General features: G+C 47.1%; 1 protein-coding gene across 5 annotated transcripts in view; it reads right to left on the reverse strand.

The window, feature by feature from the left end:
- Positions 1-261: 261 nt before the first annotated feature.
- The window catches only part of NTRK3 (neurotrophic receptor tyrosine kinase 3), a 204,160-nt gene continuing 182,303 nt past the window's right edge, over positions 262-22,118 (reverse strand). For 4 of the 5 annotated variants that reach the window (XM_005521588.3, XM_088063101.1, XM_088063099.1 and 1 more), the window contains exons 16-18: positions 20,953-21,027; positions 3,547-3,705; positions 262-692 (exon numbers count right to left, since the gene is read on the reverse strand). In XM_005521588.3, coding sequence (XP_005521645.1) covers positions 507-692; positions 3,547-3,705; positions 20,953-21,027 — 420 coding nt within the window. In that variant the 3' untranslated portion in view covers positions 262-506. The remainder of the gene's footprint in view (positions 693-3,546; positions 3,706-20,952; positions 21,028-22,118) is intronic. The other variant, XM_005521589.3, reaches the window with a different exon arrangement.

Genomic DNA, 22,118 nt, shown 5'->3' on the forward strand with positions numbered 1-22,118 from the left:
CACTGCCATAGCCAGTCTAGAGCCCTGCCCAGCGCCCGAACCATTCTCACAGCAGGGTTACATTTCACTGCTTGATTGCTCGGGGGAAAGATACCTTCTCCTTTCTTTCCCTTTTTTTTTTTTTTTTTTTTTAGTTCATTTTAATTATATATATATATTTAAGTACTTTTTCTCCCTTTTTTGTTTCTTTTTTTTTTTTTTTTTAATATATAGTCTCACAATTGTCTGTAACAGCAGCTTCTTTCTGTATTGGTGTGGAAGTTATATAGAGAGAGATATCTATAAATATATATAAGCCAAACTGCCTTACAGGTTGTTGTTCTGTGGGATTTTTGTTGGTTTGCTTTTTGTTTTGCTTTTTTTTTGTTTTCAGTGTTGTATGTGTAGCAGGCACTTGAGTTTATATGAAGATGTTTGCTTGGGAGCTGAGGGGCAAAAGGTTTGGGAGGGGGAGAGGGAAGGAAGGACGGGAGGAAGGAGCAGGGACTTCCAACAAGTGGCCACTGCTAGCCAAGGATGTCCAGGTAGATTGGTGTGGCCTTGCCCAGAGCATGGAGGATCTTGTAGATCTCCTTGATGTTGAGCCGTTGCTGAGGTTCCCTCTGCCAGCAGCCCAACATGATGTCGTAAACCTCCTTGGGGCAGACTCGGGGCCTTTCCAAAACTCGGCCTTGGGTAATGCACTCAATGACCTAAAAGAAAGAAAGAAAAAAAACCACTGAACACCAGCTGGGCTGTTTATGGAGGATGCCCTGTCCCTGATACTGCTTGGCTGATGTGGCACCAGGTAGCTAATGGGAGCGCTGAGAAGCCAAATCTCAGATCTGCACATCCTCAATGCTCACCTGCTTGTTGCTAATGATAATTTTACCACAAAAAGTTTGTCTCCAGCTGCACTTTTTCAGATCCCAAAAACCTTCCCCATTTGACACCTACCTACCTCAATGCAGCCTCCAAAGAGGAGGTCACAAGCAAATGAAATAGGTTTTAATTTATGATGTCAGTATTTCCTGGTAAATGAAGAAGGAAAAAAAGTCTTAAAATCCCCAAAGTACAGTAATATTTTGCACAGCTGAAATCATATTTTTCTTGTCTGAAAACCAAGAGTCCTTTCCATTGCAAAGCCCAGGAGAGGTGTATAAGGAAGAGTTCAGAGCATCTTTCTCTACATAGTTCTCCTCTTTCTTCCTCTTTCTGACATAGAAAAGCAACTAAAAGAATGAAATTTCATGTCAAATCACATCTGTGAAGGAGAAAAAAAATCTACAATGTTATCACTCTGTTTTGGGTCAAATTGGTGCTGCTAATGAGAAAAATGTGAGGTCCTGGATAACAGTAAAGTCTCTTTGGAGGGATGACATTGGAAAGGACTCCCCTAAGGGTCCTCTCATGTATTGTTTACTGGAAGAATGAATGAAAAGGAAAGGGAAATATGAGTTTCCAGAGAGCTGCTATTACTGCCTGGCCTCCTTGTTTGGGGTTGATGAGTCCCAGCATTGCAGCGTGCGAGCGGCCTGCCACGCTCTGCAGATAAACACCAGTCCCAAGCACTGTGTTGAGGGAAGCCACCCAGCAAGAGGGGTTTGGAGTTTATCATTTATGAATAGTAATGGTCCCACCACACAGCTCAGGGGTTCCTTATCACTGTGCTGTTTGCATACAAATACAGAGGGGAGAGATTAGGACCCACTGAAAGTGAGGAAAGCAAGACACAGCATGAAGAGAAGCCTGAATTGCCACAGAGCTGCTGGCTGCTCACTTTGGGGGAGGAGGTGAATTATGGCTCCTGTCAAGACATCCTGGACATGCACAGGAGCTCTGTGCTGGGCTCTTTCTCTCCAGGGAAAAGAAAAGGTGTAGAGGGAAGTTAATGGACTGGCTGAGTGGTGCCCTGCCTCATTCCTCTGCTCACAGTGGGTTTCTCCCAGACTTGGAAAAACCTGCTGAAAATGCTGTGGGGGTATGAGGGCATGCAGGTGGCACAGGAGGGACTGGGCATCCCAGCCTTGCCAACGCCAACACCCATCAGGGGAGATGCTAGGCCAGCCTGGTGCTTGCTCCTGGTCCAGTCCTGGCAGCCAGGAGCTTGGCACAGGCTCATTGACCTGTCCCTCCATGGGCTCTGCCTCTCCGTGGGGCTCTGGCACTGCATCTGGGCTGCCCCAGGGACTTGCTCTCATGCCACACCATCCATGAGCTGGCGGAGGTCTGCAGCCACATAGGTTCTGCCCATCCCTCCACAAACTGAAAAATGAGAGCTATCCTGGCTCCCTCCCACCAGGATACGGTGGTCAGCAGGCAGAAAGAAGTGGATACACCAACAGGTGAGGGAAGGATGATATTTTATCCCAGGGATGGTGGCAAACCAATACACCCTCAGGATTAAGAGTGGCTATTTTCAGCCCTACTACCCTGCAAAGGAAACTGAGGCAGAATGCCTGGGCAAAGCTGAGCTGTCACACTCCAGCGTGCCTATTGCCCATGTTCAAACTCCACATGCCCATTTGTGTGTGTTTGTATTTACTCTCGCAGGGAAATGCAAGAGCAGCTCATTAAACAGCGTGACAAATAACTTCTGTCGCTGTCGATTCCATTGTTTGTGCCTCTAAAATGTTTGCGTGTGCTACTTTGGGATATACAGTCAGGCCCCATTGAGCACACGAATGGGCAAGTATTAGAGCTGTAAAGCTACACCTTGGATTTGCCATCTCTGCAACTCACTTAATTAAGGGATCTCTATCCAGAAAGCAGAAAATGCACATTTTTCATTACAAAAGGTGAAATTTCTGAAATCCATTAGATACACAGTAGGATAAAAATGTTCAAGGTTCCCACACACTGCTATGTCAATGCATCTTTTTCCTCTTCTATAATACCTCCTGCTATTCCAAGCAAAAATCTTCCAATGCATTTCTGCTGATGTGCCTCAAACCTCAGCAGTGACACCCTGCTAATCCCAGCCAGCCTTCCCTCAACATTTTTACAGTGCAGCCCTGTCCTGGTGGGCTGCAACTTTTGTTAGTCAAAGAAATTAGAAAGGCAAACAAGCTCCCTGAGTTCCACCCTCAGTGAACTGGGGCAAACCATATTATAGATACCCCAATGGCAAAATCTCCAAGGAAATGTGCCACATGCAGTACATCAGGCTTAAATCAATTTCTCACAAACTGGAGCCTGCAGTAGGAGCTTTAGCTACGAAAGGAGAAACCAGGGGAAATTCAAGGCATGACTTAGATCCCAGCAGTAATTTGGGTATCCCCAGTTCTGGCAGCACCCCGAGAGTTTATGAGATGTGACAGATACGTCAGGAACTTAGCAGCAAGGGGCTGAGGATTAGCGAGTACATGGCTTTGGCAGAGCTCTTTGATTCCTGCAGGCCTCAGTTTTCCCAGTTCTTAAACTGAGATAATGACATTTGTCCTATGGCTTCACCATGGGGGTGGCAAGGAGGGGACCATCCACGTACGAATTTCTTTGCAAACAACCTGGAAAGGAGAGATGGCAAAAACTACAGTTTTCAGCTGAGGTGTCTCAACATTGTTGTACCTCTGTGTTTGAGAGCTGGAACCAGGGCTGCTTCCCATATGTGAAAATCTCCCAGAGGATCACCCCGAAGCTCCAGACGTCACTCTCTGTTGTGAATTTCCTGTACATGATGCTCTCCGGAGGCATCCAGCGGATAGGCAGCATGGTGTGTCCTCCAACCTGGGTGAGGACAAAGGCACAGGGAAATCTGAGTGGTGACAGTCCTGAGGAAGGGGTCACACAATTAGATCATTGAGTCAAGCTCCTGGCCCTATGCAGGACACCCCAATAATCACACCCTGTGCCTGAGAGCACTGTCCAAACACTCCCTGAGCTCTGCCAAGCTCAGAGCTGTCAGCACTTCTCTGTGGAGCCTGTTCCAGCATCTGAGAACCCCATGTCAAGTCAGCTCTGATATGATGTCCACAATCTCAGGGCCTCCCTGGCAACTACAGCAACAAGGAGCTGTTCCAAAAAGCTGGGCTGGCTCCTGCCTCCCCCACCACTCATGGGTTTTCCCACCAATCCCACCTGGTTAATGTGAGGCATAGGGAGTGAAATGTATCAAGATAAATTGCATCCTCTCTGCCCAAAATGGGCTGGTAAGGCAATCAAATGCAAAATGCCAAGAACATACTCCAGCCCTACAGTCTGCTGAACCTGGACACAGAGCAAGAGTGGTCAGCAAAACATTTCAAGGCCTCAATACTCTGAGGCACCCACCAGAAATACAGCATGAGGGCTGTTCCTCTTCAGAAAGGTTCTCTATGCCATGCACAGGCATCTGTGCATCACCTAATTGCATGAAGGGTTTCGTGCTCAAAAAGCTGCTACAGACCTTTTCAGAGCGCATTCAATATGTAAATGACTGCAGGACCACACTGCAAATATTGGTCTGTTGGTAAAGAACAGGCTCTTATAGGCAGGGATATGCCCATCACTTAATGGAGGAGGGAAAGCCAGCCCCTTGGAGAGTTTGGAACTAGGTGTCTAAAATTGGAGTATGCCAAGCCAGGGAAAGGCGTTTCCTCAGGTAAGTCAGCTCTTCTGCAAGGCACATGAATCCAGCAGGGGCACAGGAGGCTTGCAGGATACATGCAAACAGTTCCAAAGCAGATGGATCTACCTTTGGATTCACTAGAGATTCCTAAACAAGTTTCTCTGAACAGCACAAGTGTTTTTCTGTTCTATCCTTCTGCACAAGGAGCTCCATCTGTGGGGAAACAGCTAATTGCTACGACCAGCCAGTGCTGGAAGCAGCAGGGCTGCAAGTCTCCACACTTGTTTCTGCTGAGGGTAAAGTGTCTGAGGCTTTAGCGGTGATAAGAAAAGTGCTTTTGTGGAGCTGCTTGGAAGACTGCTTGTCTCATTAGGGACACCAAAAAAGCAGTGCTAATAACTTTGTAGCACTGCAGCTGAATCAAACAGGCACAAATCTTTCTGGTCCTATGAAGGATGAGGGGAGATGGTATCTGCTATCCAGGGTTCCAGCATATGTGTGCCTATTCCAAGTAATGAGATTGTTACGCTCGCTCGGATGGAAACATTTCTTTTACAAACAAAAGCTCTCCTCTGAGCTGCCAGTTTTTCCACAGGTTTCTTCGACTGATTAAAGCAGAACTAGTGTGGGGAAGGGTCAGCACAGGGACATTGCAGTGCTTGGAAGCAAGAGGGAGGTGTGTTGGAATAGGGTGTGAAAGGGGTAGGATGCTCAGCTGGCTTTCTGCATGAAGGGGTTCAGATTTCTGTGGGGTTCGACAGAATTTAGACTCAGGTTTGCAGTGTTGTACTCAAATGGCTGCAGACCAGCCCTTTCCTTTACTCTGAAACAGACCCTCCCTCAAAAAAGAGGATTTTTAAAAGTCTTGGGGAGATCTTTCTTTCCTAAGTGCAGACCCTTGAAGATAAAAAGCTCTTTGCAGCTCCACACCTCCTGTTCAGGGGCGGCTTGGCTGGTGTGTTCTCAGCTTGCTGCTCTGAACTCCCAAGAATGTTCCACTGTAGTGGAAATGGAAATATGCTTTTCTTTGTTTGTTCCTTCAAAACCCTGGCTGCAAATTTAGCTCTTCCCTACATTCCCAGCTTTTACAAGTTACTTTCCCCTTCTTGAAAAGGGCTCTAAGGAAATGTTATAAGCAGAACAGGACATACATCAAACTTGATTGTTGCAAAAACTGTTTTGTGCTAATGCTTATTTTATTCTCCTTTAAGTAGCACTAACTCTGCAGTTTTCCAGCAATCTCAAAATGATTACTTGTTGAAAAGGTCTCTACATGTGCAATATCCTGAGTCTTGCAGGATCATTTGTGATTACAGGTAGTACAATGCACTGAGCACAGTTAACTCCCTTTTGCACAGCTCTTAGAGCAGTTCAGAACGTGTGAACCAGGCCCTCAGCTTACACAGACAGCATCACAGCAGCACTGCTCCAATGGGAGGGTCCTGATTTACACCACTCGAAGATCTGGCTCTGAAAGCAGAGCAGAGAAGCCAGTAATGCCATCTCAGTTCTAATAAGCTAAAATAAAGTCAAGGTCTTTGGTCTCCTCTAGACACACCCTGGTGAAGATCTGCCAGCAAAATGACATACACAGTCAAGAGCTGTCCCAAGGATGTGACACAACCCTGGCTTAGCTCATAGGTTGAAGTTCAGGAACAGCCAAAGCATTCCTCCCAGCCATGTGAGACACAGCTTTTACTACAAATTAATCTGGTAATAATTAATAATCAAATCAATTTGGGGAAGAAAATTCAAACAAGCAATGCCCAGAAATCTGTGGATCCCAAAACACAGCCCAGATATGCTCAAAGATGAGAAGGTGTTCCTTGCAGAGGCATCTTTTGCATCTTGAACAGAGTGCCACATTTTTGAGAGCAAAGATAAAGCCTTGCACTTACCAGCCATAAGCAGAACAGGCATCAATTAAACTCCACCATAAACCCACTCCAATGTCTAACCTAGCACATAAGGCTGACTATTACACTTTAAAGGATTGCCTTTGACTATCCCTTACTGTTTCCCTTGCAAACTGATTAGGATTAAAATTCCCATTTCACAGATGAGAAAACAGATGCAGGAAGGCAGGGAAAGGTCCTGCTCTGAAGCTGTGCAGTAAGTGAGCACCAAGTCCTCTTGGTCTGCAGTCAGCCATACCCTGTTATTTGGTGATGTAGCAAAATGATTTAGAGCTGAGCACAGAGGGATTGTGCTAGCGATGCCACAGGAAGCAGAGTGTGTCCAGGGTGACAGAAATCCTTTGCATAATGTGTGGTGATTGTGAGCTGGGTTCTGCCACTGCAGACTGGCACGTGATTCCCACAGCTACATACTTGTTTTACAGGACCAGCCATTGCCAGAAGCATAGAAGCAAAATGATGCCATTAAATCAGGCTGAAAAACAGGGTGCTGTTTTCCTCTTGCAGTGCCAGCCTAGAAGGCATATCCTTGGCTTTGGAAATAATTATTATGCCTTTAGGGGGAAGGTGAAAGTTTATTTCAGCCTCTGCTTGCTTAGAGCTGGGTCTAGCAGGTTTCAGAAATAAGTGACCATGCAGGACTGGTTTTGTTAAGAGCATGCTACTTCTGAGACTCCTCTAAAACAGCCATGTCATCTTCCCACACCATCTTCTCCATTTCTCTTGGGAGCTAGGGATGGGAGAGCCCTGCTAATGGGTAGGCTCACCTTCCCCAAGGGTAAAATGTCCTGAAAGACTGGCATTACAACATCTCCCCTGAAGACACTCCATGGCTTGGAAGAGGGCTCTGCTTGCAAGCAAATAAGACAAGTAAATCCTCTTCTGCTCCTCTCTTTAAATCCTATGATGCTGCCAAGCTTGCCCTTTTGCCTTGTTATTTTAATGCTTCACAGACCTGCAGACTGGCCTCTTTATCCCATTGCCATGGCTGTCTAGCTTTGTTTGACATTTTTAGCTAACTTTCTCTCCCTAGATCAACACCCCATGCCCACACTGACATGTTATTCCCACTGCTCAGCTCTTTCTGTTCACAATGCTATCCTGGTAATAAATAGAGCAATCAGTGCACATCCTCCGAGCAGCCAAAGTTTTCTTCTTCTCCATTTCAAGATAGCAGTATCACCTACTCAATTCCATCCCTGTGTAGTGGCTGCTCCCAAGGGCATAGCCTGATCCACAGCCCTGTTTCTGATACTCCAGGGCACCTGGCCCCTGCTCTGAAGCCTCATTACACATCCAAGCCCATGGACTTGCAAGATAGCCAGCCACTCCCTCTGAGCAGCTTATTGCTGGATTAGATATGAACCTCGAGGAGCTGGGGGAGGTTCATGAAAGGCCAGCATTAATGGCCATTAGGGAGAGAGATAATTACTTAATGCTAGTACAGAACTTTGAGGATGTAAAGCTATATAAGTGCTATATACAAGTAGTATTATAAGGCTTGAGGTTTGTCTGCTACCAAGGAAAGCTGGTGTCTGGGGGAAAAGTTCTCCTTGTCCCAGCTTTCTGAATGACATTCAGCTGATTAGGAAAGGAAAAGATGACATGTTATCCCCCTGTGAGTCTGACAGTACAGCAGCAAGTAGTGGAGCAGCAGTGTTCAGCAAAGACTGTGCAATAAATCCACAGTTTGGGCCACCAGCAGAGATAACCTGGAAAACAAAACCTGAGTAGGGCTGAAAAAGCCTCATGCAAATTTAGGGCTGTTGGGAATAGAGATACTAGCACATTAAAGGCAACTTTTGGTGGGAAGCATTGTTTTTCCCCTTCCCAGCTCACATGCCAGCACCAGGTCTGTAGCCCAAAGCAGATTCAAAGGGGATCTACTGAGCCATCTTTTCTACACCCACAGCTGGAAGGCAGCTCCATGGATCTCAGCTGAGAATGGGATTTGGTCTCCAGCACACTCTTAGCCTGTGTCTTATTTTTCTTTTTGTGCAGTTTCCGTTGCAGTGTTGAAATAAAAATCAAACCAAACAAACCCAAAAAAACCCAAAACGCACCAGAAAAACCACTACCAACAAAAACAAAAACCCAGTGCTTTTGTTTTCCTTGGTCACTTGACATTTGCTTTCCAAGGTCATTTGACACCTTGCCTCCTGCCTCTGGCACACTTGATGGAGGCTCTGCTCCTGCCTTGGGAAGATCACAACAACCACTGTAGATGTCTTTGTACTGTGCAGCATTATTTGAACTTCCCATTTTTGTGCGGGAAGCAGAGACATTTGAGTTTGTACAGAATCACGTAGCAGTAGTGGAGACCTTGGTAACATTGCTCTCCAGGAAATTCCACTCAACCCTTAATCCACTCAGCCTAGTGATAAGACACACATTCTCTGATGCCATCTCTGTTCCTGCTGCTGTAGGTAGGGGAGATCTGGGATCTTCTTTCATTGCAAGCCTGGATGCCATCCCAGGCTGGACCACACCAAATCATATGTCCTTTAGAGCTCAGCACTAGGAGCTGGGTGATCCAGCTCTGAGCCTTCCCCCAGCAGCCAGCTCTAAGTCCCCATCAGGACACACTGATTGCTGCTGAAGGCAGGATGTGGTGTTAATTCAGCAGCTCTGGACAGCCTTGTATGAAAAAGAGCCACAGGTGGCTCTCAGGGTCATCTGGGAGGATGTAAGGACAAAAAAAAATAAATAAAAGCAATGAAAGCAAGAAGGAGGAAATGCTGCTCTGTTTGGCTAAGCTGAGCTCTTGGAGAACAACAAACAAAACTGCTGTAGATAGTGCCTTTGTGAGTCAATGTTTTGTCAGTCCAGGTTGGGGCACAAGGAGATGACTTCTCAGGGTGATGCAAAGAGCAGCACATGCTCCTGGCTGGGGATCCAGGAGGAGACACTCCTTCCTTGCCTTCAGCCTGGATCCAGCTGCACTGAGAAATTTTTCAGATGTGCCAGTATTTTGCTGCTGTGAGTCCTGACAGATTCCTGGGCACCTTTTACAAAGCAGAGGGATTAACTCTGACATGCCAGACAGAGCTGAGCTTTGCTGAACCTTAGCTGTCCCCACTTCATAGTTTCAATTGTCACCTTAGTAGGCTCTTAAGTACCCAAGTTTAGATCAGAGGTTGCTGAATTTAACTTCAAATTATGACTGGATGTGATTCCCAAGTGCTTTATCTGTAATTTCCTTTCAGTTTATCCAGGAAGAAAGCTCCTAGCTATATCTAAGACTGCACCATTGCCAGAATTACCGTGGCCTCCAAAAATCCCCAAGGTGTTCTCCTGATGGAAAGGCATCGTGTGTTAGGCCTGCTCCAGCCCACGGGCTGAGCCTCTTCTAAGCGATTCAAAAGCCACCAAAGCCCTGTCCTTGCCTTCACCTCTCGTGCCTCTGCAGTCACTGCTGTCATAGCCAGTGCTGAACGTGAGATTAAACAGCCAGCAAACAACAAAAAGCTTCCAACAAACTTTTCAACTTGCTTGACTGTGTTCTCACCACACTCCACTCTCTGGGAACAGCAGATGTGATCCTCTCACAATTCTCAGTGGCTACACCAACCATCTCCTCCACTGCAGGCTCTGACAGTGCCACAGCAAAAGGCTGCCTGCCTGCCTCCCTGCATGCCAGCAACCAAAGATCTCACAACAGTTTTCTAGGCATTTCTGAGATTTACAGAATGCACAAAGCAACCTGGAGCTGTTTCTTCTACTTGTGTGGAGCTCTTCTGTGTGTCCCAGTCTTACCCAAGGAAAGGGACATGCTGTTGCCTGCTGCTAGAGGCAAGGAGATTGGATTTACCCAGAGAGAACACGGGAAAAGGAACCGAATGTCCCTGCCATGAGGTGATGTAAGGAGCCAGATGGACTTGTTCAGGAGCAGGAAACACAGACCAGGCAGGGTTAATGTGAAACCAAGAAAGGGGTGAGAGCTTCCTGCTGTCAGTAGGACTGTTTGGCAAGGGACTGTTTGTTCCCCCTAGATGCACATACTGTGTTTAAACATGAGTCTAAAAATAAAACCTGCCATTGACATTGTTTTTCCTTACTTCATTTAACAATCTAGTTGCTTTATGACCTGTAATTCTGAATCACGTTGAATCAAGCAGTGTAATTTGCAAACAGGGACATCGGCCTTTTCCCCCCCACACCCCTCGTCTCTGCTCCACTGAGTGTGTTTTAATCCCACGGTTTTCAGCATTCCTAATGAGCCATTAACAAGCTGCCAATTACTTATGCAAATGAGGGAGGGCAGACATGGAGGGGTGGCTGTAGCTAGAGGTAAATTCTGCTACCTCAAAACGGTCTGAGATAAATCACTGCTGCTCTAAGAGCTGCCTGTGCCCAAGAGTCCTCTCAGCCACATTATCGACTGTCTAAAAATGCCAGAGGTAATGCAGAGGATGGTTAAGACAAGGGGAACAAAGTGAAATTGCACATATATTTTTAATTATGTTTGCCAATAATCTGCTTGGTGTGCCCCTTACTACAACTCACTCTTCATCTTTTCTTCCCAAAACTCAAAGCAGCTGCACTCGCTGTTTGGAAACAGCTGCACAATCAGCCTGCAGAGGAATGGCCATGTTCATCTGGGTGAAAGTTCCAGAAGCCATGATCTCCAACACCAGGGTATAAACTGTGAGAAGCCCCACCCATGCCTTATTCAGCTGGGAGGCTGTGGGATCAGAGGAGCTGTAGTTTGTAAAACATGTGGTGAAGAGGTCAGCAAGGCCACCACCAGCTCCTAGCAAGTCCTAAACCCTTGTCCTAAGGGTTGCTGCCAGAGCCTTCCCAGGTGGAGGAGAGGTGACCAAACTGATACTCAGGGCCACCTACTGAAAGCTTCTTGTGGCCCAGAATGGCACAGCCCCACTCTAGGAACTCATAAAGTGGTAGTGCTGAGGAAGGGTTCTCTGGTCAGCTTCCCAGGAGACCCTGGAGTTCCCTGCTCAGCTTGGGTCTGTGTGTGCAGGGTGGTGGCCTCTGAAGTCCTCTGTACCACAGACACATGATGGGCACACATCATGGCTGGTCAAAAGCTACCTTTCTCATGGTCACTGCCCAGATAACAGCAGAGGCTGGGAATGCCACTAAATCTATTTGGACTACAGCCTCCAGATAGTTTGTCAGGTACCTTACAGATTTACCAGTTGTCTCCACAAGGCTGGAGACCCTTCCACCAGAACACATTTTCTTAGGACAGGCCTGCTCAGAGACATGTAATACCAAGAGACGATGCAGCTCTCTGCTGGTTCCAGCTTTAAAGGGGATCTGGAGTCTGCAAAGACTGCTCGTGCCAGCAGAAACTGCCCATGAATGATCTTCATTATCATTTCTCTGGTAATGCTACAAAAAGTGTTTAAAAGCTCGAAAGCTAATTAGATAGAAGTTAAGTTAAACCACCATGATGTAAGCAACATGTCCATCAGGATTCTGTTCTTTTAGCGATGCAGAGAATGAAAATCAACCCAGTTTCTGGCTTTGGGAAGGAGGAAAAATATTTGCCCAATAAATCTTAACCTGGTGGTATAAAAGCCAAGTCTGAAAATGGCCTGAGAAATGTAGCTTAGGAAATAGCAGCAATAAAGAACCTGCATGTGTGATCACTCCATGCTGAAATGCTTTCAGATGGGTATCTCATCATCTCCCTTTCCATCGTGCCTCTCTCTCTGTCCTGCCAGTGCCTCCCCTCTGGGTAACCAGCAACACTCGTCTTTGTCTGCAGCCAAAGCCATTCCTGACTGAGGACTCCACAAGATGTAGATAAGGCTCCATTACTTCTGGATACTGGATTATCAGTGCAACTGCCTTAGCATTAATCATGATAATATTCAAAATTCATTAGGCTAGATTGCTTGGAAATCTATTTCTTGTTAATGTCAGATTCGCTGAGCATCAGCCTGGCAGCATACAGACAGAAAACTGATACAAGCCAGGGCATGCCACCTCTCTATGGAAGCATTCCCTTTTTTCATGTGTAGCTAGACTGTGATGTGGCAGCTCTTGCCTGGTTTGTGTTGTGTGAATCTTGTCAAGAGCAGTAGAACACCATGAGTACACTATGCTGCCAGTTTGTTGATCAAGGGACAGCTACAAAAATATATAGCTGCATATATAATATACAGTTAATAATATATACAACATATACCATGGAGTTTTTAAGGGGAAAAGCTGGACAGTCAGATCTGCACCTACAAATCGTAATGGTTTTGTATCTAAAACCTGGACAAGCAACCCAGAAACTTCTATGTACAAGCATGGTATGGAGGTATAAAAGTAGAAAGTATTTTAAAAATTAAAAACTGTTCCTTGCTTTCCTGAAAACATGCAGCACTTTAGATAAAACATGGGGCCTTACTGCTTTACCAAGATGAAAATCTTTCAGGACTAAAATAGCTGGACATTTCTTGTAGCCAGTTTCATGTACCAGTTTCGGATTCCCCCAAACAGTGCACTTCCTAATGGTCTATTTGGCCCATTTAAGCATTTTGGGTATTGCTTCCTTCAGGTGTGGGTTCTCACCCTCCAGTTGAACAGTGGTTTCTCAGCAGGGAAACATCACAGAAATGTAGACCAACATCAGAAGATACATAGTCTTTGTCTCCTAATGAAGGTAGTGCAGGCACAGATGGCATCTCAGATAAACACGTTGAAAGCCGTGTTAGAATAAAGAGCTCATCATCGGAGGCTGCAGTGTCACACCTTCTAATGATGTGATTAAACTCCTCTGTGCTGGTGGGAAAGCTGTGCCAGCTCCAGCACTGCTGAATGAAACGCTGCATTTCACGGCAGGGCAAACCCCAACCTGCACCCCCACCCTCCATCAGTCAGAGCACTGCAGAGACACTGGGGATGGTGATGTGCATGGCCAAACTTCCTGAGACCTCCGCTGGGGGAAGTTGCCATGGATATCTCCCTTCTGTGCCTGCCTCAAGCATCCCTGTCCAAAGCTGGTGTTGCAAGCAGGGGAGAGGCTGCAGATGGTGACAACAGCCCAAAAGGGACAGGCACAGGAGAGGACAGTGACAGCACCTGTGTGAGCACCACTGTCATGGGGGAGCAGCAGTGGCACCAGGGAGGGGAAGAAATAAAACCATCAATAGCCAAAATGGTGACCTGCAGATGGAGAGGCTGGGGTTGGGCTGCAGGATTCTGCTGGAAAACAAGCTAAATTTTAATAATTTGAAGGAATCAAGCTTTGCATTCTCTTCTGTATTTTTCCAGTTAAGACTTTCTGAAGTCCCTCCGTTCTCTATCAAGAGAAGTTCCATCCATTCTCTATCAAGTTGTCCAGATGCCCTTGAGCAGGACAGAGTGCTGCAGTCCCATGCATTTCAACCACTGTGTTAAAATTCTTCCTCCCTGCTTTATTTAGACAGGAGCGTAAATAAATAAGCAAACCCACAAACACAGGAACCTGGTTCCCAGCTGCCATTAGAGCCCTCGAGCACTAAGTGGCCATCACAAATATCACCAGTTGCCTTCCGCTCCCCTTCCCCTGCAGCCAGCCAGACCCTCCACCCCAACCAGCCCTGCTGGGGCCATTGCACAAACCCAGCACCCGGTAGGACACACCTGACTGGTTTTGCCCTAATATAGGACCTGCTCCAAGACAGTCAGCTCTCCAAACAGGCCAGTTTTCCTAGAAGAGTCCCTAGACACCAGCTCTCCATTAGGGTTAGCCACAAGCGGAAAGACGGAAGGAGAAAGTGAGTCTAGAAAACCGCTAATGTTCTGCAGTGTCAGAAAGGATGAATGACCCCTGCAGACATATGCTGAGCAGACAGGACAGTCCTCAATTATGTCACTGCTGGAGCACTTACTTCAAGGATAAATGTGACTACAGATGCTGGGCTTAAAGCCTTGGCTGCTTTTGCTCCTCTGGATAAGCCTCTCTAGTCCAGGAGCATTAGGGGTGTGTGTGCACTGTGCCCCTGCAATGACACCTGTCTGCCTAGGAAAAGCCTTTACAGGAGGAGAGTAGGGCTGAAAAAACCCCATTAAATTTCATTCTTCTTCCTTTCCTTTGTGAGAGCAGGCCCTAAAGGATTTGCTAAGGTATTGATGGGTGCCAATCCATATATCCCAGTGAACAACCCACAGCCTCCCTCAGGAAATCACAAACAAATCTTGCCTAGACAATGGAAATTTCCTGCTTGCCACACTGATTTTCCTCACTCTCATCCTCACCACGTTATCCCTGTGCTAACTTCTATATACTTCTCTCAACATTTTCTAGCCTTCAAGCTCACAGCTTTGTAAATATTTGCAATCAGGTAGCACATCTCCCCACTCTGGTTGTTCTTAGGACAAATTATTTACATACATACAGCCCTTTCTATGCTCAGTAATCAATGGCTTCACACTGTCTTTGTTTCTGCCTCACCTCTTCAGAAACTGTTGACTATATGGATGCTCTTTGTGGGGCTGAACTGGGGATGTGTGACTATGTAATGAAAGAGAATTTAAACTAATGATTGCTCTGGAGACACACGCTTTGGTCTTTAACTTCGTGAACTTGTAAAGAACTTGGGTTTGTTACATGGAGGGCTTCAGAACAGCATTTGTTTCACTGGCTCACTGAAAGCCAGAAGTTCTAGGGAGCTGCCACTGAAAAGAGACTGTGCTTGGCTTGAAGAGGACATGGCTCATAAAGACAAAATGCAATGTGGCCTGGGGTGGGTACAATCTCACTTTACAGCACTGCTTGCTGTATATTGATCAGAATGAGCTTGGAGAATCAGAATTAGCCACTCAAGAGATGCAACGAGCTGCCATTGAAATTTCCGCTTGATAATGAAGGGCATTTGTCATTCTTCCAAATGCTCTGTGAGTAGATGTTTGATTTGGGCGCACGTGAGAAATGGAGGAGAGCAATCTGGAGTAAGAGGCATTGTCCTGATCCTGCAGCATCCTCCATGGCTCCATGAACACCATCTCATGGGATGGTCATGGGACATGGAGAGGGTCTCTGGCTCAGCAGAGTCCTTCACCACTGGCAAAGCTGTCCCTGGTGACACTTGGAGAGTAAAAGCCTTTTGTCTTTCAGCCACCTGGCACACAGAGCTCCCTCACAACCCTCCTTTCTGTTTTGGCTTTCCTGCACTTCCTAGACAAACTGCTCTGGGGTTTTTCGCTCCCTTTCTCTGACAGGTACAGGTGGCCTTGCTAGCCTCTCACTGCACCTCCCCCAGCTTGAATTTAAAACTATTTAACAGCCTTAAATGCACCTAATGAGGCTTCAGCCTGCACTTTGCTGCCATCCCTCTGCTTCTCTGGCACCAGGAGGAAGAGTGGTTTGGAAGCCTATCGCCAACTTCCCTGCGTTGGAGGGCTAATTACACAGTAACTGGTGACCTCGTAAGTACAGGGTAATCTGCTGTGTAATACCAGGGTAAATGATCCCAGTACTCCTGTCTTTTCCACTGCAGCCTTCCACAGAGATGGAAGTAGAGCCAGTTAAAAGGTAATTAATCTTTGAACCATCTGACACTCACCCAAGGAGGTGAGGAATAACCAGCAGAAGTCCACTGGCTCTGGGCAGGACAAGGAACTCAGGAGCCACTGCTCTGGGAGTGTTCAGTGTCACCTGGCCTCTCCAGGAGCCAGCTGCCAGGGACACTGGGAATGGGCTGCTTTCTTAGAGCTGGATGCAGCTGTCTCCCACCTGTTAGGCAGCAGTTATCTGGGGAGACAAATCCAGAACCATCTGCAGGAGGAAGGGGGCACCAGGGGCACGTGGATGCCTGAGGGGAACAGGCACCTGTGCTGTCAGTGGAAGCAGGATGGAGCCAGAGGTTTCGAGCATGATGGGGATGAGCTGTCTGGACCACTTCCTTACCCTCACTGCAAGGGAGGTGGGTGTGAACAGCACCAATGCTTTCCTCTGAAACCATCCCAACCAGCCAGGCACAGACCCTGGCATTCACCCTGCAAAACTCCAGGAAAATCAGCCAAGAGATCATTTTCTCCCTCCCCACTGTGAGATACATTTAATTCCCTCCCATTCTAACAGCCTGCTGCCCTGGGGCTGGGGGCTGTATGTCTGGCCCCTGCTATCTTCATGGCAAAAAAAATATATTTGTATTCATTTCAGACCCACTGACATCATTCCCTCTGAAGACCTGCAGTTTTTTATGGTAAGCACAGTAATGATTTTCAGATTATAGACTAATAAAATATTTTAATTTGTTCAGCACATTAAGATGGGCACTATATGATTATTATGACATTTAAATAGTGCTTTAAAAAAAAAGAAAAAGGAGGATGAGAGGGTCTGCTTGCATTTCTTTTCCAAGCATAAGCACTGAAATAGAAACTTAAAATCCTACACGTGGGTACCTGATACCTCCCCTCCATGCCTGTTTCACTTGAATACCTGCCAAGTTAAATAAGCAAACATGAGATTGCAGTGTCCTAGTTCCAAACCCACTTTTGGCAAAGGATCCCTCCTCTTTAGTCACTCTGGCCATGTGCAGCAGTGGATTGAGCTAAGCAGCACCTCCATGTGCCATTGGGTCACAGCTGGGCTGGGTCATCACTCCTCATGGGTAACACTGAGTTTTTACACTTGAGCCTGTACTCACCAATTTCTCCCCCTGTCCATTCATTGTGCACTCAGATGAACTGGGCAAATCATGGGTTTAGAGCATCCCATCATTTTCATGGCATATAATGCATGCTGCAGGCTGCTGCACCAGCCACCTTCCTCTGCCTGGGCAGCACTAGCATGGTTTGGAGTCAATCAGACTGCACTGGACAAAGCAGGGGCATTTTGCAGGGGGAAAGTTGCCCTTGAAGCACCATGGATTGGTTAGGCTGATAGCTCTGGAATTCCTCTCCTAATGTGCAAAACAGGACAGTGAAACTCCACCCTTGGAAGTGCTCAAGACCAGGGTGGATGAGGCTTTGAGCAACCTGGTCCAGTGGAAGGTGTCCCTGCCCATAGCAGGGCACGGGGACTAGATGTCTTTAATGTCCCTTTCAATGCAAACAATTCCATGATTCTGTGAATTCACTGACTTCTCAAAAATGCTGCACAGGTAATGGCTCGTACAGTGAAGCTATAAATGGCAGGGAAAAGCCTGTCAGCAAAAGGAAGAAAATAGCCAAATGTTGAGCTCAGCGTTAGTTACACCTGGCAAGAGAGACAGAGGGTTACACAATGAATATGATGGTGAAGAATAGCAAAAAGCTTCCTTTGTTCTGTGAGTACTTTTGCCTTGTTCCTCACCTGGATCACTCAGGCTTAACGGCAGGTGATTATGTGAAGTCTGTTCCACGAGGCAGAGGCAAGAGTGAGCTCAGGCCTCCCCATTATCATTACCCGACCTTGCAAATTCTCTTTTGCAACCTCAGCATTTTTTTGCGGCGAGGATTTCTGGGTGGTTATTTTAATAAAACTGTGTTAAATTTCTTGCTTCTGTGCCAGGTACCTGCTGTTTAACAAATGGGCCATGACTAAGCATAGACTGGAAATCAGGGGCAGCTAGGATTTAAAGCAATGAGACTCTGGGACTGTCTTCTTCCCCTTAGGAGCACATTTAATAGTGGTGCTTGATTATGAAAAGGATAAATCTGATATGATTGATGCAACAGGGGATTGGGTTTGATGATCCAGGGAATCCCTTTCAGATCTCTTTACTCCTAATGAAGTAATTTTTCAAAGGAGTTTTTAAGGGTGTGGTGGGGATGCAGTGTTGTGCAGATGGCAAACAGTGGTGAAACATGTAGGTACCTGATGATGATTAGTGAGTCTCTATCCCCAGATTTAGCCAATTCTCATCAACAAGAGGGTGGAGCAGTTCTCTTTTCTGGTTCTATGGATCTTGAGCAAACCAGACAGAGGTGGGTGCAAGGATCCTACCTCCTTCCTTCTTTGCATTTTCCAGCCACTGAGGACTCCCAAAATTCACTCTCTGTGAACCCATAACTCAAATGTCTCAGCTCACAGACTCCCTACATATTGCTAAGCTACTTACCTGTTTTCCAGCATTGTAATGACTGTGTCCCTTGCAATCTTATTTTCATGTGAATCTCCTTGGTGAGCACGAACAGGGATCACTCTCTAACAATGCCAATCTGAGCCACAGAACTAATTGAATTTCCTATGGTGGCAGAGGACATCAGTAGCAGGGAAGGGACCTGCAGCACAGTCCAGGTCTGGGATCTCACTGATGCACTCTTCTCCCTGCACCTGGCTCTGCTCTCCCTTCAAAACAGGCATAGCAGAGCACAAAGAAGTTTTCAGCCCAAGCATTCACAGATCTGGGATTCCCATCCTTCATCAAGCACTCAGGGGTGAGCTTGGGGCTTTTAAAGGTACAAGGGCAAAGTTTTTTCAGAACTGATGCCCAGGGAAAGTTGTTCTTTTTTTCCCCTTAATGGTTTTAATTCTTTAATTCCTACTTCCTAATAAGATAGAATGCTGTGATTTCTGCAGGATTAAATGGTGCAGGATAAGCTAAAGGAGTTTACTAATCAACAGGCTTTTAGAACTGGGAAAAAATAATTTAAAAAAAGGAACAGGGTGGTAGATAATAGTGATGAACACTTCCCCACCATCACCTGCCATGACACTGTAGCCAAGGGGAGGCTGTTAGTGCTGGGCATGGCATTCTGATAGCAAATAAAAATGATAAGTGACAGGATAAGGCTTTCTCTCTCCAAAATGTGGTTATTCACAGATGTGAATTTCTCCAGGGCCTGATCCTGCGAGTAATACCAGGTGTAGCACTTCTGTGCTCCTCTGGCTTCCCCAGGGATTGCTTGGAGCAGTGAGTGCTAGGCCCAGTGGCAAGTGGTTGCAAGATCAGATTCATAGTGTGCCAGGCATTTTGAATGAAAAGAGCTATAAAGAAGTCACATATTATTTTGTCACATTGCAAAGGTCAGCCCCAGTATCTGTTCTGTCGTAAGGACATGATTCAAAGGCAACAAAATAGTGTCAGGGCACAGGGGAAAATAATTTTTTTAAAAACTGCCTTCAGGGCCAAGGATACAAAATTACATCAGTGCTTAGAACTAAATTCCCATCCACACCCCACAATTCAATTTTGGCTCAGAAAGGCATAAGTGTAACAAAATCACCTTTCAGTGGCAAATCTTATCTGCTGACATATCCCCTGCAAAATCAGCAATATCTGAACTCACACTCCCATTTGGTTCTAGCAACAAGTCAGGAGGTGCCAGAGCCTTGCTCTATCACCAACCCCTGGAAGGATTTGCAAGATCCACTCAGGTGCTGTAGGCATTCTCTGGAGCAGGAGGAGTGGTCCTGACACTCGTTGTGGGACAGCATCACCTGGCGAGGAGCAAACAGCTCCCCTCACAGAGCCACAGGCAGGCTGGGGTAATGACCCAGGTGATTTATCCCATATTTGCCTACTTTGCAAATATTTATGCTCATCTCTGGGACTGCTGGCACGGGGAAGCTATTTGGAAATAAAGTGTGGAAGCCATCATGTTCCTGCCTGAAACCATGGTGGGTCATAACTGCTCTGTGCAGTGTCTTAGGGTGGGTTAGCTCCATCCACTTACAAAAGAAACTCAAGCAAAGACTCCCCAACTTTCTGGATCAACAGAGCTTTTCCTTGTGCTCCAGCAGAAAAATCCCATAGGACAACCAAGCTGCATATTTGCTCCTCTCTCAGGCTCCTGCAGCTCAGCCTTAGCAGCCCTGCAGCTTTCTGAAGGAGGCTTGTGACAGCTGGGGACACTGAGCTGAGGGTCCTGCAGAGAGCACCACAGGATGCTGGCTTTGCTCTGAGGCAGGGAGGGCAGGGGGAACAGAGGTGTCACCAGCTCTCAGCAGGCTCACACAGCTCATGTGGCTGCCACACCCTTGGCAGAATCAAAGTCCTTTGCTCTGTCAGAGCTTCAAACTCACAGCAACCCCTCACTGCCTCTCCTCTGGCCGAGGGATGGGAGCAGCAGTAGGAAGTGTTGGGTGACATCCACTCAATCCCAGCTGCAGACACATGGTCAGACACCCAGAATGTGTCCAGACCACACAAAAGGCATCAGGACTGGCATGTGACAATCCAACCACTCAAATGGTCTGGCCCTTGCCAGTTTGACTGTCCAAGCAGCTCTTGAGAGGACAACACAGGTCAGGGACAGTCCCAGTGAGCAGTGAAAATGCCACCCTGCTTGGAGGCATGGGATATTTTAGCTGCACAGAGACAAACCATACTGTACTTGCTGCCAAGGCCAAGGACAGCCCACACTGCCCACTAGTGCAGACACAGCCTGGACACCCACAGAGGAAGGTGGCACTGAGGACTTCTGCATTCAACCCATATTATCTGACCATCCAGAGAAGCCCCGGAGAGTGGTTGTAGTAGAAACGTGTGCAGTTCCCATCACAGCCAAGAGCCCCTTCACTGCCAAACGCACAAGACCCGACCTATTCCCAAAGCCACTCAACCCCACGAGTCATTTCATGCCCAAGCAGCACCAGTCCCCCACTTCCAGCTGCCCCAGGGTTCAGGATCCACTCACTGTTGCAGCTGCCGACGGTGCCAGTCTCTGTCGCTGCCACGCTGCGCTGAACTGGCCCTTCAGACGCGGCCCTTCCTGACAGTGAATGGGTGAAAACAAGGGAAGGAGACAAACAAAAGAGAAGGGAAGGGTGAGAGAGGGAGGGAGGGATGGGGGGGATGAAGCAAGGGGACAAGAAGGGAAAGGGTGTGTCTTTAACTGAACCAAAAGTCTTTCGCTGGCTGCAGCATCCCAGTGCTACACAACCTTTGCTGCGAGGGCATGGCACAGGTGAGACCCTCTGGCCCCTGTGAGCACCACCACACAATCACCTGCACCAGTGCAGAGACAGGGTGAGCTGGGCAAGAGTCAAGGGGGACTCAGCCTCCTGAAACTTCTCCTTGGACTGTGAGGCCACATGGAATGGTCACACAGAATGTCATCCCTGGAGGGACTCAGAATTCTTCTCCAAACAAGAGTAATTTTAGGATGCTTGAGCACTTCCTCTGTATCTGGTAGTTCAGCATCCTGGTTCTTGCCCATTGCCAGCCCTCCTGGGCACGGTGCAGGGACTCATCTGCCATTGCCATCAGAATAAGGCCCAGGCCTGATGTCTCCACTGAACAAGCTCAGGCCAGCCAGAATTAAGGGTATTGTGGGCCAAATGTCCCAGTGAAGTACTTTGCACATCACCCTACCCTGGTCCAAAAGTCTTTGTCCCATCAGTATTGTCGCAGGTTGGGGAAGAAAATACCTGATCTCACAGCTTCAAATCACCCACAAACCTGCCAGCACTCAGAAAACTGAAGTTTAAAAAGGGACAGGGGAAGCAAAATTCTGGGGCAGGAAACACAGCACTACATTTTCTTCTGCATCAAAGCAGGAAAGATTTGGGGAATAAGAGAGAGGAAAAGGGGGTAGAGATCTCAGTGGGCACATTAAGAGTAATGACAGGCATAAAGTCTGCTGACTTTCCAGTGAGATGTTTGTGTTCCCACTGGGACAAACTCCCAAGATGGAAAGGCAGTTGGTGAACACAGTGGTTTGGGGGTACACTTCTGGCTGTGCTACTGAGGAACTCAGGCTGAAAGCTGCCTGGGCAATACCCAAAATATGGCCTCAGGGTGTGTCCAGCTGGTCATTGCCCTGGGCACCTGCCCACCCTGCACCAGCAGTGGAAACTGAGC

The sequence above is a fragment of the Pseudopodoces humilis genome, chromosome 16 (genome assembly GCF_049639895.1).
Source record: "Pseudopodoces humilis isolate 2021_Gansu_Grassland_sample_001 chromosome 16, ASM4963989v1, whole genome shotgun sequence".
NCBI lineage: Eukaryota > Metazoa > Chordata > Aves > Passeriformes > Paridae > Pseudopodoces > Pseudopodoces humilis.